The sequence below is a fragment of the Platichthys flesus genome, chromosome 14 (assembly GCF_949316205.1).
Source record: "Platichthys flesus chromosome 14, fPlaFle2.1, whole genome shotgun sequence".
In the NCBI taxonomy this organism is placed as follows: domain Eukaryota; kingdom Metazoa; phylum Chordata; class Actinopteri; order Pleuronectiformes; family Pleuronectidae; genus Platichthys; species Platichthys flesus.
The window spans coordinates 22,505,303-22,523,109 of NC_084958.1; the positions used below are offsets into that span (position 1 = coordinate 22,505,303).

General features: G+C 46.6%; 1 protein-coding gene across 1 annotated transcript in view; it reads right to left on the reverse strand.

Annotated features, from left to right (window-relative positions):
• Positions 1-17,807, reverse strand: part of pard3ab (par-3 family cell polarity regulator alpha, b) — a gene marked incomplete in the record, with an annotated part of 167,119 nt that overhangs the window by 69,338 nt on the left and 79,974 nt on the right. Inside the window, 6 exon segments of the mRNA XM_062404070.1 lie at positions 363-491; positions 746-885; positions 2,519-2,934; positions 4,624-4,749; positions 7,740-7,823; positions 9,180-9,274. Coding sequence (XP_062260054.1) covers positions 363-491; positions 746-885; positions 2,519-2,934; positions 4,624-4,749; positions 7,740-7,823; positions 9,180-9,274 — 990 coding nt within the window.

Below are 17,807 nucleotides of genomic sequence, written 5' to 3' on the forward strand. Positions count from 1 at the left end.
CTGGAGAGTAAAGAACGAAAGCAGCGGATGAGGGAAGCGGTTAAAAGAAAGTCAGAGACGAGGAGATAAAGAGAAACGATGGAGCTCCACAGGTTTCCTCCGAGGGGGAACACGGCTTGATTAATAGAGACGGAGCGGGACAATCTCTCTGCATGCTCGGCTAGCGTGTGGTGTTAGCGGGGAAATGAGAAGACAACACGCCACTCGCTGGGGGGGGGGATTAACGCCACTCATGACAGCACAGGAGCAAAACTCTTCAGTCGCTCATGCACGGAGGGAAACGTGTACTGTGAGATGTTTCACGCCGACAGGATGAAGAGTTGAAGGAATGTTTCAAAAGAGGTGGAGAGTGACAGACGTACCACTTCTCGGGGGAGGAAGGTGTCTTCCTGGCGGAGGATCAGCAGCCCGACGGCCCCCCCCATGGGCGTGGCCCTGAGCAGGGACACCACCTCCTCCTGGGTCCGCCCATTCAGGTCCACTCCATTCACCTGAGCAGGAGACGATAGATAGACACGTTACAGGGACACTAACCTTCTGATATGAATAAATAAATAGTAATAAATTATCTGAATAAGACACTGACTCATAAACAGCGTGGTCTGATGAATTTATAATAAGCAATAATCAAACAAAGACATGTGGAGTATTCAGACTTTCGTCACATTTCATTATTCCTCTGATCTGGGGACCAAACTGCTTTAACTACAGTTCTGAGATCAGTTTTACTCTCACAGCTCCTCACCTCCAGCAACCTGTCTCCTGCCTTGAGGCGGCCATCTTGGATGGCAGCCCCCCGAGGCAGGATGTTCTTCACGTAGATGGGCGCCGAGCCGCCGATGGGGACGTCCCGGGACGTGATGCTGAAGCCGAGTCCCTCGGGACCTGTGGGAGGAGAAGTGAGGAGAGAAGATGTCCTGATGAGAATCTAGTTTTATCTCCAGGGCACAAGAGGGAGCTCCTCGGTTTCCTCAGGAAGCCTAAAGCTAAGGAACCAGTTCGTACTGAACCAGTATAACTCTTCACTGGGGCGACAGGTTGAGGAGACATTTGGCTTCAGTGAAGTTAAATCAGGATGGAATAGTTTCAGCTTCAGGAGCATGATGCACTGATTCCAAGAGTTTCTGTACTTTTACAAACTCACATATATAAACATTAGGCCCAGGTTGAAATCTACTCTGTTCCTCGACCCCCTGTCCACAAGAAACCAGTCCGGTCCCACTCTGCCCTCCCACAGCTCTGAGGGAGACACTTCCTTCTTCAGAGCTTTGTACACAGAATGTTCCAGATGACATTCAGGCCTAAACAAAGATGATATAAGAAGAGTTGTGTTGCTGTGTCAGCGTCCAGGCCCTGATCCCCGCTGCCTGCCTGCCTGACTGACTGGAGAAGAGCAGAACACTTATCAATTCTGTTTCACATCCTCCACCTAATCCCCGACATTGATGAGCCAATCAGCTTCCCACAGGCAGGCGGGGGTGCTGTGTTTTATCCTCCCCGGCTTTGAACAGGGAGGAGGAATCTTTAAAACTCCCATTAGCTTGATTAAGACGTACCTCAGCAATCTCCTGTGCAGAATGGGATTCTCTGATTGATTCTGATACTTCCCCGGGATTTGCGATCACACCGGTGTTTGATTCAAACACACAAACAACGCACAAGTTTAATCTGCGCTCAAAGCTGCAGGCTTAAAGTCGGTGCTCAAAACAAAACCGACGAGCCAAACGGCCTCTCGGGGAATCGCTGTTGATCCGACAGAAGCAAACAAGAAGTGGAATGAGGAACGATAACATCTCGGGAGTGAGAACACAACAGATCTCCCGGCGTGCGGCGTTTTCCTCTCCGGGTGTTGGTGACAAAGTGGAGAGGCGGAGGAGAAGAGGAGGAGGAGGAAGGAGAAGAAGAAGAAGTGTGATGGAGGAACAAGTGGAAATAGCCACGAGCCGCGAGATGCAACAAGCAGATGGGTGTTTGTATCTCCCGTGTTCTGGCTCGGTTCCAACCCCCGAGAGGGCGAAGGGATTCGCGGGGGGGGGGGGGGGGGCCTTCACCAGGTATATGGCGCCGGCCCGTCAGACTCGTTCTGTTGTTTGACAGAAAACACCGGGACCAGCGGCTGAGATCTGGCACCGACACCTGCTCTCCGGTTGGCAGAGGTCTGCACCGCCTGTGCCAGCTGTCACTCAAGGACTGCACCGAGGAGACCCCCCCCACCCGGAAGCTTAACTCCTTCACTCTGCACCTCCACCTCCCAGATACCGAACGGCTCCTTGGCCTCCGGATGTGTTTAAAGCCGGTTACAGCATCGGTAAGACTTTGTTCTGCGTCTGTGTTTGTTGCTACTCGTGTTCTGATGGGCCAGCAGTGTGGGGGGGGGAGTGTGTGTGTGTGTATGGGGGGGGGGGGTTGTTTATTCAGTTGGACAGCTAAGTCTCCGAAATCACAAACAGGAATAAATTGGCTGATACGTCAAAAACTAGATGACGTCATGAATCCAGTCAGGACTGGGACCTCTGACCTTTCTTCAGCTGGATGTTGAGCCTCCTCCCGACCTTTTTGGCGTACCCCCCCGTCGGCGTGGCGTTCAGCCCCCGCTGTGGCGAGTGGGTGTGCCCCGTCGGAGGCTTGGCCGCGGACACCGCCGGGTGCGTCAGCGTTTGGTAGCCGTCGCTCTGTTCCGGGTGGGGGTGGGGGTGGGGGTGCGGGTGGGAGTGCGGTTGCGTCTGGGAGCCGTGTCGGGACATCCTCTGCGGCGTGTGGTCGATGCCGCACACGGTGCTGCCGCTCACGGAGTCGGGGCTGAAGCGACCCGAGGAGAAGGCCGGGTTCCTGTCGGTGAGGGACATCTGCTCGTAGTGGGTCTTCATGGAGGACGGCACCACGTGGAACATGATGAGCGGAGAGCGCATGGCCTGACGGAACATGTTCTGAGCTCTGGAGGAAGAGAAGGAACAGAATCCATTAGAGTCTGACCTACTAGAGACAGATCTGATAACGTTTGCCAGTATTAAAACATTTTATTCTTCATTTAACTTCTAAATACTTGGTTTGTATTTGCGTTTTCTTTTATTTACAGTTATTTATAAAACTTTTATACCTAATTTATCCTTCTTTGACACGAGGAGAGTCTTTTTCAGTAGTTTTTTTTACCTCCTAATATCGTTATCGGCCCCAAAAATATCCCCACCTGTCACATTCTAAATATCTTCCTGAGCCTCTGTTAAAAATAATAACCGTTCATACTTGTCTGCACTAACTCCGCCCCCCCTACCGCCCGTCTCGCTCACACACACTCATAAACTCCACTCTGTGCTAAATCCATTATCGCCCACCTGAACATTCTGACATGTTAATTAATACTTATTTTCCAACGCTGGCATTTTCCTAAGAAACGAGAGCGAACCCCTCCCAGACATAATCCCTCGTTTGGCTCCAGATGAAGGATACTTCTATCTGTCGGGGGGGGAAATGCCTGAAATCCTCTTTTAAACCCTGTTGGCTGTGAGAGCTCGTGGAGTCGGGTGTGAATGGAAACTGATGTCGGCTGTCAGCGCCCGGTGACGCCCGAGTCTTGTTAGCACCACCTGTTTCAATAAAGCATTCTGTGGCTCCTGTCCTCGCTCCCTGACAGCTGAGCGGACATTGGGGGGGGGGGGGGGGGGGAACGTCGGGCCCCTGGAATTTCTATAGCCCCTCGTATACGCCTGAACGATGACTCAGACCCACCCCCCCCCCTCCCTGCCTCCCTCCCTCCCATGAGACGTCTATAGTGAAATTCCAAGTCGATTTTCTTTCCCAGACTTTAATAACCCTCCCTGATGGTCACGTCTCGCCATATTCACGATTTCAGGACGGATCGAGTAGCCGACAAGTATTAGAATTATAAAAAATACTCTTGAAAACATATTATACTATGTGTGAGGTAGTTTTATTACTTTACTTCCATTGTACTGAGTAATAGAAATACTTCTTAGTGAAGATAAACAAGATAAATGAAAAATTATCATTGCATCCCCCCCCCCCCTGTTTGTTTAGTGAGTGACATGCGTGACCTCTACTTGTGTAGAATTATGAATTCTTCACCACCCGTTCACATGAGAACACACTTGTATTTAATATGCTTTTATGCTGTGTGGAGAAAAACAGATCAGGCAGATGTATGCATCAGTGGCTTCCTGACGCTGCAGGTGACATTCAACAGGGCATGCATCATGGGGGGGGGGGGTAAGCAGGAGGGTTCGGTTTAGCAGGGAATGAAAGCACGAGACACCAACAAGGCTGAAAAGCAGAAGCTGTGAATGTTAGGAGACTGAACCCAGCTCCCTCCCGAGGGATGGAACCAGAGAGGGGGTACAATAGGAGTCCAGTGGAGCTGTGACTGGAACACGGGGGGGGGGGGGGGGGGGAGGAGAGGAGCGCACTGCAGAGGCTGCTGCTTCAGCGAGACAGGGCTCAACCTACAGGAGGGAAACAGGGAGGTTAGCTCTGCTCAGTGACAGGTGGCGGAGGAGCCGAGGAGCAGAGGAGCGTTAGAAGGAGGAGAGAGGAGAGGTTGAGGTGTGAGAGGAGAGAGAGGAGGTCTGGAGCCCATCCAGAGCTCAGAGGTGGCTCCCGCTGTCTTACTGTTCAAATCGGATGTTTCTCAGGTCTCCGTTGTTGATACGGACGATGCAGTCGTTCTCCTGGAAGAGGCCCTGCTCCTCGGCCTTGCCCCCCCGCTCCAGACGCTTGACCAACAAGCCAAGAGTCCTGAAACGTGGAGAGGTTCATGTCAACACAAGAGACAACGTGCTCGGGTTCAATGTGGCTGCTGCTCCTGCAGCCTGGGGGCTACACCTCATTATCTACTGGACCGACATTCAACACACTTGTAACACACCCAGGGTAAACTGGAGTAAACTGGTTTATAGACTTTAAACCATTTGCATAAACTGTAAATAAAGATGGACGACTTGACGGCTCCTGAAAAGTGAAGCTAAAAGTTCACAAGATGGCGGTGATTGACATTTTGGCTCCATTTTCAGATAGTGGGCGTTAGGATGCGTCACGTGCATATTTATTTACAGTCTAGAGTCGTGGGAAGGATTAAATGACCTTGTGATATAGTAACTCTGCTGTCAAATACCTCAATGATTCACCTGAATTATTAAAATGGTTTTATTGAGTTTATTTATGAACTATTTATGTATTATTTCTTCTACTAATATGCAAATGTGATTGCAAATACTCCTGGTGGCTATTCGAGGAGCGTTTTCAGTCTTTGCCTCATCGCTGCCCCTGCTGTTCACATGTGGGAGTTGACATGTGTGTCAGGCTGCATTAGAGGCAGGGTGGGTGCGGGGGATTGTGGGGTGTGCCGGGGGGGGGGGGGGTGGAATCTATTCACAGGAAATCAACCCATTCAGAAAGTCCACTGGTTTCTGTCGGGGTTGAAGCTTTACATGAGTTAATTCTCTAACCTCTACAACTCCTTCACCTTTTCCTCAGATTAAAAAAAAAACAAAAACAAACGAGAGCGACAGAAAGACGCGGCATCAAACGTGTACAGCCTGGTGGCGCAAACACGCTGCTCTGTCGCACCGTACGACTTCAACTGAGCTGCAACGGTTGTCGCCCTGTAATCCGGTGTGGCAAACTGGCTTAAACCCCCCCCCCTGCACCGCGGCGAGGGGCTGACTCCACCTGAAAAGACGCTCTGCGGATTATAGACCCGAGTGTGAAGCAAGAAAATCAACAGCGGGGCAGGAAACCTAATCGAGTCCTCTAGTGTGTGTGTGTGTGTGTGTGTGTCTGTGTGCGTGGGGGCTTTGGATGTGAGGTGGTGCGAGCAGGTAAATTGTGTTGATTTTGAGGGTTTAATACCCCCCCAGTCCTCAGGTTTATAATCCACTATGAATGGGAATGTGATTACAGAGAAGTTCAGCAGTTGGAAAAGTTCAGAGACAATTCGGCTGATTGAATCGGGGCGAGGACACAATGCGATTTGTGCCGCGGGAGGGGTGGGGGGGGCTATTTCACTGATGAAAGCCGGCCATCTTAATCTTGGGATAACGCCCAACCTGACATTTCCCCAATAAAAGAAAAGTGCATTATAAATGTGCTTTTAGGCTGATTGAGTCTGGCAGAGAGAAAAGTGATATGATCTTGATTTTCAATAAAGGCGCGACAGTGAGTTTTTGTCACTGATCATATTTGTGGGTCTCGGAGGAGGTGGCGGAGTCGTACATAAAGAAACTCTGGACTTTTGTGTAGCTGCAGTCGGATCTGTGCTTCAGGCAGAACACGACTTTAGATTTGTACTGGGAGCACTGGTTCAACAATAAGAATGAAATGTCAGGGCTGAAAACCCAACTACTGTAGATTGAGCTTCAGGCTGCTGTCGTTATATATATTTAAACCAGATGTGTAAGTACTCTAATTCCATCACAGCTTTCTTCCGGCTGCGTGTGTGTCTGTGTGTGTGCGTCTGGATGTGATGTATGTACACATGTGTGCATGGGTGTATAGCGTGCACTGCTCAGTTTAGGCTTTGAAGCGTGTAAAGCCGATGTGACAGCAGCTGCAGAGAAATATGACGGTCACCTGCAAACTCTAAACAAGTATGATGGATCACTGTAAACTGGCAAATGGCTTCATGATGCTGGCATGCAACCCATGTGTGTCTGTGAGTGTGTGTCTGTGTCTGTGTGTGTGTGTGTGAGTGTGTGTGTGTGTGTGTCTGTGTGTGTGAGTGTGTGAGCGAATGAGGACATGAGGAATGTCCGGTATGTGTTGAAGTAATGCAGCACACATCTGTCACGTTTCTTTTTTCTTCTAGATCCTCTAATTAAGCTCTAATTAGCACACAATTACATTTTTACCACAATTTTACAAAAATTTACTTAAAATGAGTCATCGGCTTAATGAGGCAAATTACTACTTGAATACTCAGAGAAACCAACTAAAGTTAAAAGTGTAAAATTGAAGTATATTTACTTGAATAAACTGCATGAAGTTAAAACAAAACCTCTACTCCTAGAATAGAATGTATTTTTGTACTACTAACCCGCTCCTGTGTAAAACTAAACATTAACAGAAATATAGATAATTTGAAGATACATGAACAAACATTTTAAAACCACCTATGACCTCGTTGGATTAATTAAAATCAGAGATAATGCCCAGTTCCTAAAAAAGTTGTAGTACCGAAATTGGCTGATGTTCACATAGAGGGCAGTCGGATGTCGCTAAGAAGCTAAAAATATTATTTACACCTTCTTCGAAACAAAAAGGCAAAATTTTATTCTAATTTAGTCAAATATAGTATCGATTACATATCAGAATTTAAAAGAATAAATGGTAACATCACTTTATTTTTCTTATGGGGGGGGGGTTTACCCATATCACGCTAGCATCATGTGAATTATTGATGCTTGGTCAGTTGAGGATTGATGTGAATTACCTTCTAGAGCAGGAGGACGATTGTGTTTGACGGACACATGTCATCAGGATGTCACAGCTGCTCACGGTGTTAATAACTGTTTTTAATAAATTGCGAAAGCTGTAAATTGTAGTGTTGGTGTGAGAAAATATTTACAGAAAGGTTTTCTATAACAATTTCAAAGATTCTACCTTTTATTAAGAAATTTAGCAGATTTTTTAGTTTCTAGACCCATAAATTTAACGTTTTAATATAAATTCTCCTAAAGTCTCCTTCACCTCGGGCCTGTCTGAGCAGCTCTGTGGCTCTGGGTCTTTACCTGCGGTCCCTGCCACTGAAAGGCACCACGTGGATCCCCAGGGGCCCACCGTCGTTTGACACCTCCACCAGTTTGATTATGTCTCTGGGATGGACGGTGATGGATGGAGAGGTGGTGAGGGGTGGGGAGGAGAGGAGGAGGAGGAGAGGGGTGACACCATGTGGGCAGAAACAAAAACAGGAAGTGAGATGATGAAAAGAAAAAGAGACGATAAAAAACAACAATGGTTTAAATAAAGAAATTAAAAGGTTCTGGAGGAGCCAAACAAAAAGGGCAAATAAAACACAGCAGTCCAAATAAATCAAACATGCACACACACACATTTTAGAAAATATATAACAGGAGGTGATGAGAAAGGAGGCACGTCGATAAAAACTAAATTCTGATGGGAAACCAAATAAATAGATTTAATAAGATCTAGAATCCTGCGTCGTCTTTTCAATGTGTTTAAAACGTATCGTCTCCTTTTGAAACATCATGTTTTTAAAGGATCTTTATCGACTTCTTCCCTGAAAACCTCCAGCGTTCACCACAAACCACAAAACAACACACACCATCGCCTCCTGTTTGGAGAAAATAAATGTTTAATGTCTCATCAACCCGCCGTCGGCTCCTCTCTGATCCTAAGCCTCGTTTTAACCTTGAGTGTTTTCCTTCTGCTTTGAGTTGTGCTGTTCACGATGAAGACGAATACTTTTGTAAACAAATACATTTTTGGGGAGATTCTCAGCGTGTGCAGGATAATATGCTTTTTTATCTGCGAGCAGATAAAGATGGTTGACGCTCTGCAGAGCTGGAAAACAACACAGGGTTAATGAAAGTGAGAAAAACATTAATTCCATCTTTATCTGCTCCTCAGATGAAAGTGCGGTGGAGCCGTTTGGACTGCAGGACATCTTTAATACGCTCATATGGGGATTTATAGAGGGTCGATTTAAAAAAGCACAGAATACAGTTGCAGCTATTTGCTTTTCCGAGGCAGCGTTCTTCACTTAGTCTGTCGAAAAAACATAAACCCAGGAACAATTTGTAAGACGTCAAATCTAAATCACTTCACAGCTTTGAGAGAATGACTGTGATTAGCTCGGGGGGGAGAACAGGTCCTTGTTGACAAGCGAGAGAAAGGAGAAAATCACAGGAATAATAACAGTACCGTACCTGCATATTAAACTGGAAGCATGCAACAGAGCACAACAACAAAGCAACAAGTTGTTAATAACAGGAGTTGAACGGGTAAGTGTGTGGGCGGAGCTCTGGTGGCGAGGATCGTTTCTGCTCCCGCGGAGGAGATATATGTAAATGAGCAACGCCAGGATTATAGAGCTGCAGATCTACGGTTAAAACACTTAGAGATTATAGAGAGAGACACGAGAGAGGTTCAACTCATAGTGCAGGTGACAGTTTACATCCTTTATCCTGATCCACGAGGGACTGACTTACTCGAGTGACCTCAAGGGGGCGTGGTCCATGCAGGAGTCGGCTCGTCCAACCGGGTCGATGCGTCCGTTTTCTTCTTCTTCTGTGGCGTCCTCCTCCTTCAACGGAAACACAAACAGAGGACGAGTGAGGTGAGACACACATAACGACAAATATCAGAAAGAGAAAACTTCGGCCAAAAACTAAACAACGGCACATTTCACACGGGATGAGACGCCCACTTGTTCTCCGGCTCGTTACCCGACTCCCTGTTATTAGTCGACACTGTGAAAGTCCCAAAACCTTTTATAACACAAACTCTGTTCACAAGCCAAAGAAGAGTCGGGGGGGGGGCTGACCTGGTGAAGCCGGGAGGAGCCGAGCGGAGGAGGAGGAGGAGGAGGAGGAGGAGGAGGAGGAGGAGGAGGAGGAGGAGGAGGAGGAGGCCGGCCACAGGTGTAAAAATACATGCCCTTTAAAATCCCTTCAAAATTACATCGCCTCTGTTCTCGTCTTGTGTTTACTACAGACACTTGGTGTGTGTCTGTTTGAATACCGACACTCATGACACGTACACACACAAACGTACACACACACACACACACACACACAAATGTACACACACACACACACACACACGTACACACATGAGCGAGCAGAGAGGAGAGAAAGAAGGTCATTAAAATTTCAGGGCGACACCGGAGAGGGGAGGCCGCCACGGCAACCGGCATCAGTATGAAGATGAGCCCGCCGTTACCGTGGCTGCCATACGGTTGCCATGACACTTTGGGCAATGTGTGTGTGTGTGTGTGTGTGTGTGTGTGTGTGTGTGTGTGTGTGTGTGTGTGTGTGTGTGTGTGTGAGAAACGGCGTGCAAGGACTTGTGAGCGCCGTCTTTTTTTAATTTCGCACTCGGCTCCTGCTCAGAGGCATCGCCTGTCACAATGAAAACATGAAACACAACACATCAAGTGTTGTGTGTGTCTGTCTCTGGTTGTGCGGCCCGGTTTTTGGATCAAAACAATTGTTGTGAGACATAATAGTTGTGAGTAATGTTCTAACATATTTAAGACTTTTTAATTGCCTCAAGTTTAGATTATCAGAAGCAGAATAATTTTTATTGCCATGTATATTTGCGCATTCAGGGAATTGCCTTGGTGTGGTTGGTGCACTGTACAAACAACAATATAAAAACAACAATTTAAAAACAACAACAATATTGAACAACAATATATACAGTAAGAGTTACGTGCGGTTCTAAGGAGACCCTATGGATACCTTAAATATACGGAATCCAAATAATAGAAATTAAGAATGTCAAGCTGAGCCTCTTCTCCTCACTCCCCCAGTCTTTATTCAAAATTCAAAAGATTCAACAGAACAACAAGGACATAAAGTGGATGAGACAAAAAGTACTGGGGACTTATTATTCCTCCACAATTTAATACTCCTTATTAAATTGTTCTGTCTGGTTCTCCAGACTAAACTCAGAAATGTTAAACATGTGTTGAAGAGACGAGTGTGTTTGTCCAAAGATGTTCTTCTCATCCCTGGACAGCGGGACTGAATTCCAAGGACGGAGGACTTATATCAAAACAACATTCCTATAAGGTATTTTTCTAAGCTGCCAAAAATGTGCTCGGCTATATGATGCAAGCCCCTGATTCATTTACTGCTGCTGCAGAGACCCTCTGCTCGTGAATGTATAGACGATTAATCACTAGAGGCAAAGAGAGAGAAACAATAACAAGTCAAAGAGCCTCAGAAACGCTTCTAACACTATTCACGAGTCGCTATCGGAGCAAATGAGATCAGAACTCATCACAGAACAGAATCTCTGAAGAACCCGTCCACCCACCAACGACTCTCTCCTCTGATTCCAGACAGAGACGAGTGTGTGGGAGATAATGAAGAAGAAAAACTGGAGCTAATGATGAGGGTGGAATTAAAATCTAAACAAAAACAGACAGAATCATAAATAGTAACTGCGTGGTAAAGACACGATTTACAGTTTTTGAATACTTGTAATTGCAGCAGCGACCGAAAGGTTAATAAACATCTAATCAACTCCGGAACCAGATGATTAAAATAAGACGATGAAGACAATTAGCAAACATCTAATTCTGTGATTGGTTTTCTCCCAATTGTGCTTCTGAACTTGTCACTTCCTGTTCAACAACAGAAACAAGCCACGTCACATGGGTCAGCATCAGGTGAGCTTCAAGGACACTCGAGTCCCTGTCCTTCCAGCTCTGTCCTTTCTGGAGACTTCACGTTTCAGAGTCGTCTCTCGACCACGAGCCCAGAAAGAACAGATGACTCTATCATCACCTCAACCTGTGACAGTCACCATCTCAACCGACAACACTCGAGTTGTTGTTAGAAGCCGTTTGAATGAGTCCACTTTGCTCCATCACCCCCCCCCCCCCCCCCCCCCCCCCCCGCCGCTGCCCCACCCAGCCGAAGTCCGGCGGGAGACACTCCGAACCAAACCATCAAGGCGTCGCCCCTCCCCGTGGCTGGGAGTGGGCCGAGCAGAGAGACGGAGAGCCACATTAATAATTCAGGGGTGAGTCGGGGGGGTGGGGGGTTAATGGGAAGGCAGGTAGGACGATGGGCGGCCGACGTGTTTTCCAGTCGAGTCATTGTTTGTTTCCTGGATGTTGGGGAAAGAGGCGGGCGGGGGGGCTTTCATGCCCGAGGGCTCATTAAAGATTAATGGGAGAATCCACTGGGGCCTGTCCTTTCTGTCTCTCAGACCAAATGAAGTGGTCTGAGCCGAGTACGGGCGAGAGAGAGAGAGAGAGAGAGAGAGAGAGAGAGAGAGAGAGAGAGAGAGAGAGAGAGAGAGAGAGAGAGAGAGAGAGAGTGGAGTAACGCTGCACCATTAATGAAGTGCTGCCCCAGTGCCTTCCTGCCACTTTGACCACATCGTCCCAGACACGCCAGGCGGGGGGGAGGAAGAGGAGGAGGGAGAGGAGGGAGAGGAGGGAGAGGAGGGAGAGGAAGAAGAGGAGGGAGAGGAGGGAGAGGAGGGAGAGGAGGAAGAGGATGAAGAGGAGGGAGAGTAAGGAGAGCAAGGAGAGGAGGGAGAGGAGGAAGAGGATGAAGAGGAGGGAGAGTAAGGAGAGGAGGGAGGGGAGGGAGAGGAGGAAGAGGAGGGACAGGAGGAAGAGGATGAAGAGAAGGGAGAGTAAGGAGAGGAGGGACAGGAGGAAGAGGAGGGAGAGTAAGGAGAGTAAGGAGAGGAGGGAGAGGAGGGACAGGAGGAAGAGGAGGAAGAGGAGGGAGAGTAAGGAGAGGAGGGAGAGGAGGGAGAGGAAGGAGAGGAGGAAGAGGAGGGACAGGAAGGACAGGAAGGAGAGGAGGGATAGGAGGGATAGGAGGGAGAGGAGGAAGAGGAGGGAGAGGAGGAAGAGAAGGAAGAGGAGGAAGAGGAGGGAGAGGAGGAAGAGGAGGGACAGGAGGAAGAGGAGGAAGAGGAGGGATATGAGGGACAGGAGGAAGAGGAGGGAGAGGAGGAACAGGAGGGAGAGGAGGAAGAGTAGGAAGAGGAGGAAGAGGAGGGAGAGGAGGGAGAGGAGGGACAGGAGAGAGAGGAGGAAGAGGAGGGACAGGAGGAAGAGGAGGGAGCGCTGTTTGCAGGAATGATGTTCAAAAGAATTCTCCAGAGACAAAAAGAAAACATTGTGAAATGGAGTAAATCTGAAATAAGTCTACATACATTTTCAAATCCAGAAACATTTATACTTTCTTCACTGTGATCGCACTTGGATCTTGTCGGCGTTAAATTTTTAAACATCCAAATCTGTTTAAATATGAATGATGAATTATCGATAGCATTACGCTGAGGAAAGTTTTCCATCGCTCGGTTTGATGCTTGAAGTTTTTGAGTGACGTCAAAGTTCAGAACAAGCGTCGGCACAAAAGGTGCTAACGTCTCCCGTCACGTAAAGTTTCACACAAACAAGTCGACACCACGAGCTGAAGAATCACACACTTTGAAAAACTTGGCAAATGTGTTTTAGAGTAAACAGCAGGTGGACGTTCTAACCTTCACTGGGTTCTCCCTCAGGATGGTTTTAACTTTACACGAGGAAGTTGTACTTCTACACACCGACAGCTGTCAAAGATATAACGTCTCATTTACTCCGTGTTTTATCAGGTACTTTCGACAAGTTTATAGTTTTTGAATAGTTATAAATCACTTCAGGCTTATTAAGTTGATGATGTTTTACATTTTAGATGTTTGGCTGCCTTACCTGTATTTTCATATATTATATTTATATTTCTTAAAATGTCTATGTCAAGCCGCTAGATGTGTATAACAGAATTGTGACGCAGACGTATCTGTATCAAAAACACAAAATAGAAAAACCTTTAAAAGATAAAAAAACTCAAGTAATGATAAGAAGAGTATTTACAAAAAAAGTCCTAATTTCTTACTTAAAATTTAATTCCTATAACACTCGAACCCAGATGCACACACATCCATCACTGGGATCCGCGTCCTCTCAAGCAGAGCTCCATATGCTCTCAACAGGATGAAACACTGAACCAGAGAATATAAATTAGCCTCGACCTCTGACCTCTAACCTGAAGACCTGACAAACCATCTGGGTCTCAGAGGAAACCGGAGAGAGGGATGAAAGAGACGGAGTTCCAGCTCAAGTAAGACACCACACACCGTCTTCCTCCATCTTTGTAAATGTGTGTGTTTTAAATCTCTTTGTGTAGGAAACATCCTCTGAGGCAGAAGATGACAGGTGAGACTTTGATTGTTGGGGTTTCAAACTGCATCGATAGAAACTCAAGAGGAAACTTGGAAAAATAAAACCAAAAAGAAGAAATATCAGCTCACGGATCAAATAAGTGACGAGAGAAGCAAAAACACAAAGAGCCTGAAACAGGTTCTGGGTCAGTGGGTGTGCGACCTCTCTCAGGAAGAGGCAGCAGAAAAAACCTGTTCAATTTCCAAGGAGGTGAGACGACACACACAGAGACACACACTTGTAACTCTATCTCTCTAAGGACATCAGGCTGATCGGAAGTGGATGTGTCTGGGTTTTTCCCTCCTGATCCTTATTGGCTGCAGAGTTCTGCTCGGACCCTGATGTTTAAACTCAAGTGCCGGCGCCGACCAATCAAATCACGTCACCTGGTTTGTGTTCATCTGGTTGGTTTCCTGTGTACTTGACTTGTATTTACATGTTAGCATTGAAAGCCAGCAATGTTGTGTATTTCAAATGAGAAACTGTGGTAGGCAAGGGTCCCTGGATAGGGCCTAGGGTCAAGTCTTAACCCTCAAAGTGAAGAAGACTCCTCCTCTGATTGGTCTCAGAGGAGGAGTCCTGTGGTCGTAAGTTGAGAAGATCTTTTTTGCTTATTTATTATTATCATTTAAATCAAAATCTATTCATGAAAGTGTGTTTTTTGAACATATTCTTATCGTGGAGAATCGGTCCTGACTTTCCCAAAATGCCCTCACTCCTTGGGTCTGGTAAACTGGTCCTCACAAAGATATTAAAAACCAGTACACACACACACAGGGCCCCAGGTGGGCTCCTCTCACAAAGTCCATCTTCACAATCCCACAAAAACAATCAGTGAACTGGACCCACACACAATTCCCCGTGTCGGAGAAGGTAATGATCAAACATGGCTGCTCGGGACCTTCCATGTCTTATTCATCCGGTGGGGTCACCGGGGTCACGCCGCTGCACTGATGCTGGTGTTGGGATGAAACCATCTCTGAGGGGGAATCTGCATCCGGCTGCTACTGGTATGTGAAGCCATCAGCATCTAATGAGCTGATAACGCTGCAGTCAGTCCAGACACACACACGTTTGATGGATGTCCACACTCGGAGCCGCGCGAGGCAACAATGCATCTTTTAAAGCGAGCGTTCAATTACACAACCCGGTGCTAATTCAATTAGTCTCCTCCGAAGACACTTTGATAATGGGATCCAGACGGACGGGGGGGGGGGGGGGGGGGGGCGTCGTCAATAACTCCGGGACTCATCGAGCCGAGGAGACGTTATCAGAGTTTAAATCATCCCGACTGCTGATCGGGCTTTTCCACAGGGAGGGGGGGGGACGATGCGTCTTTGTGTGTCCTTCAGTTTGTTTGTTTCTTTAGTGTTTTGTGTTGTTCTGGGGATTTTAAGATGAGTCGGTGGAGAAATTTGAGTATAGATCAAGTATTCAGTGGTTCATTAATCATTTACTAGAGTTTTGGAGGTTAATATTTGTGAAAATACTTTCCTGTATTGTATTTTAATAACGATTGAAGAGTTTGGGGTTTAAGTATCGAGGAAATAAATAAAACAATATAAATATTCAATTGTAAAACAAAAAAATATAGAAGTATGAGGGTATAAAAGAAAATATATTATGTAATTGGTGGAAAGTTCATTGGAAAATTAAAACTGCCCTGTGTTGTTGTGTAACTTATGGTTAACAGTTATTAATGGGAGAATATTTTCTTATTCCTTTGTTATTTAGGTCTTTGATTCAGATTGAATCTAGAGCTGGACAATATAATATAAATAATGTGATCAGTTAACTGTTGCTGCTGAGTCTGAAGCATCTGAAGCACTAACTCAATGTATATTGGACTTTTGATATATTGCTATTAATGAAAATGATATTCCAATAACCACATGATTGTTTTATTTGTCAGTCCAGCTTCACTCCATAACGTTTGACCTATTGTGACTTCATGAAATTAAGTACTTACTTTGCATAGTCGTCAATTTTATGCCACATAACCCCCCCCCCCCCCGCGCCTTTTGTCCTGCTCAGTCAGATAAAAGTTTTGTGCCCGTAACCAAATGTGCCGGCGCCGGCAGAGCTGCTGCAATATCACCGTGAACAGAATTAGACTTCCAGCACTTCCCGAATTACCGTAGCAATCCACTTAATTCAACTGCAACTCCTGCCATCCAATTAAATGAGAGCAGATGCGGCGGGTAGACGGGTATCGCCCCGGCTATACTGGTTTCGCAATTTCCTCTGAAATAATAGGGGCGATGGGTGGAGGCCTCATCAGGAACATAAGCAATTTCAAAACTCACATTTCAGGGAGTTGATTCCCCCGGAGAGCTCGGCTTGTGTCGCTGGAAATGGAATCGCAGGAGGTGTGAACGCCATTTGTTTGGGTGCGTTTGAGTCACAGCACCGAGGAGGGACAACGTGTGCCGACTGGATTCCATCGGATATTAAATAGAAATAAACGAACAGAGCTCAAACTCAGATTAGTGAGACGAGCTTCTGAAACTTTTCCTCTTTCAGGAGAACCCCCCCCGGGGAGATGAAGTGAGGGATGTGATGGAGAGATGATCAGGAGATGACACGTATTTGATTATATCACCTGAAGTTGAAATATTTATCTCATGAAAACCCAAATACCAAAAGGCACCATATCCCTACCGGATCTGTGAAGTTCCATGAACTCCAGAAACAAAGAGATTACATGTGTGGAGTGTGGAGAGATGGAGAGATCCGATCACTTCATCCCTCCACAGTTTATACCGTGGGGATGAAACAAAGCTAAAAACCAACCAGACAGAGAGACTCAAAGAGAATGAAGTAGAGACAGGTAGCGGGACGGACAAAAGACACTTCACACTGAGGACCAGGAGTCACCATAACGCTTGTTCAAAGGGTTTTTCAATCAGTTCAGTTCACTGGACGTCCATTCATCCATTATTCATCCTCCACGGAGTCCATTGAAGTATATTTAGATTTTCAAAGCCATAAAAAGAAAGTTTCAACTTCATTTATACCTTCATTTTCAACAACTGAATTTCTTTCAAGAGAAATATCCAGAAAAGTGAGGAATGTACGGAGACTTAATCTTTTCTTGGACGTGTAACTTCCTTTACAAACACATAAAATATTTATACACATAAGTTTATACGTTTCAGGCGAGTTCAGCAGAAATACCCCCCCCCCCCGGTCACAGCCACCCACTGACAGCTGAGGTGTCAGTGGGCGAGTCGGTTATTTTCATGTGCGATTCCGTCACGTCAGCACCGAACCACACAAAGAGCAACAATCTGCAATTCAGGATTTTTGTCTCAAGTTTAAAAAAAATATTGAACGAGTGAAAAGTTCAACCTGCTGCTTTATAAGAAGCCGACGACACAGAACCAGGAAGTTTCTCCATCTTTAAATTGCTGAGGCTGATTTTAAAAATAGTTTTCCCCGGTTGTTTGGGATCCGGTGGAGATGTCACTCAGTGTGGCGTCCCAGTAAAGACCCGGCTGCACCGCCGGGCACACAGCTTGTTATGAGAAGCTCCGTTTATCCAGAACCAGACTCCCAATGGAGCCGCTGCCGTGGAGGAACATAACTAACCTAACCCAAATAACCCATCTGAGAGGAAGGGAGCCGCGGATAATGGTGACACACAAACACACACACACACACACACACAGAGGTAGAGTTGTCAGATTGAAGGCCATTATTCTGACTCCCAGTGTAATGGCTGCTGCTGAGAGGAAGAGCGTCGGTAAACGAGTCTGGGAGGAAACACAGAAAGTCTCCCCCTCCATCTTCTCTCCACTTCCTGCGGCAGAGCTCTGCTGCAGCTGCACCTTCAGCAGAAAACCTCCAGAGCTGTTTATCCACCACCACAACCAGTGAC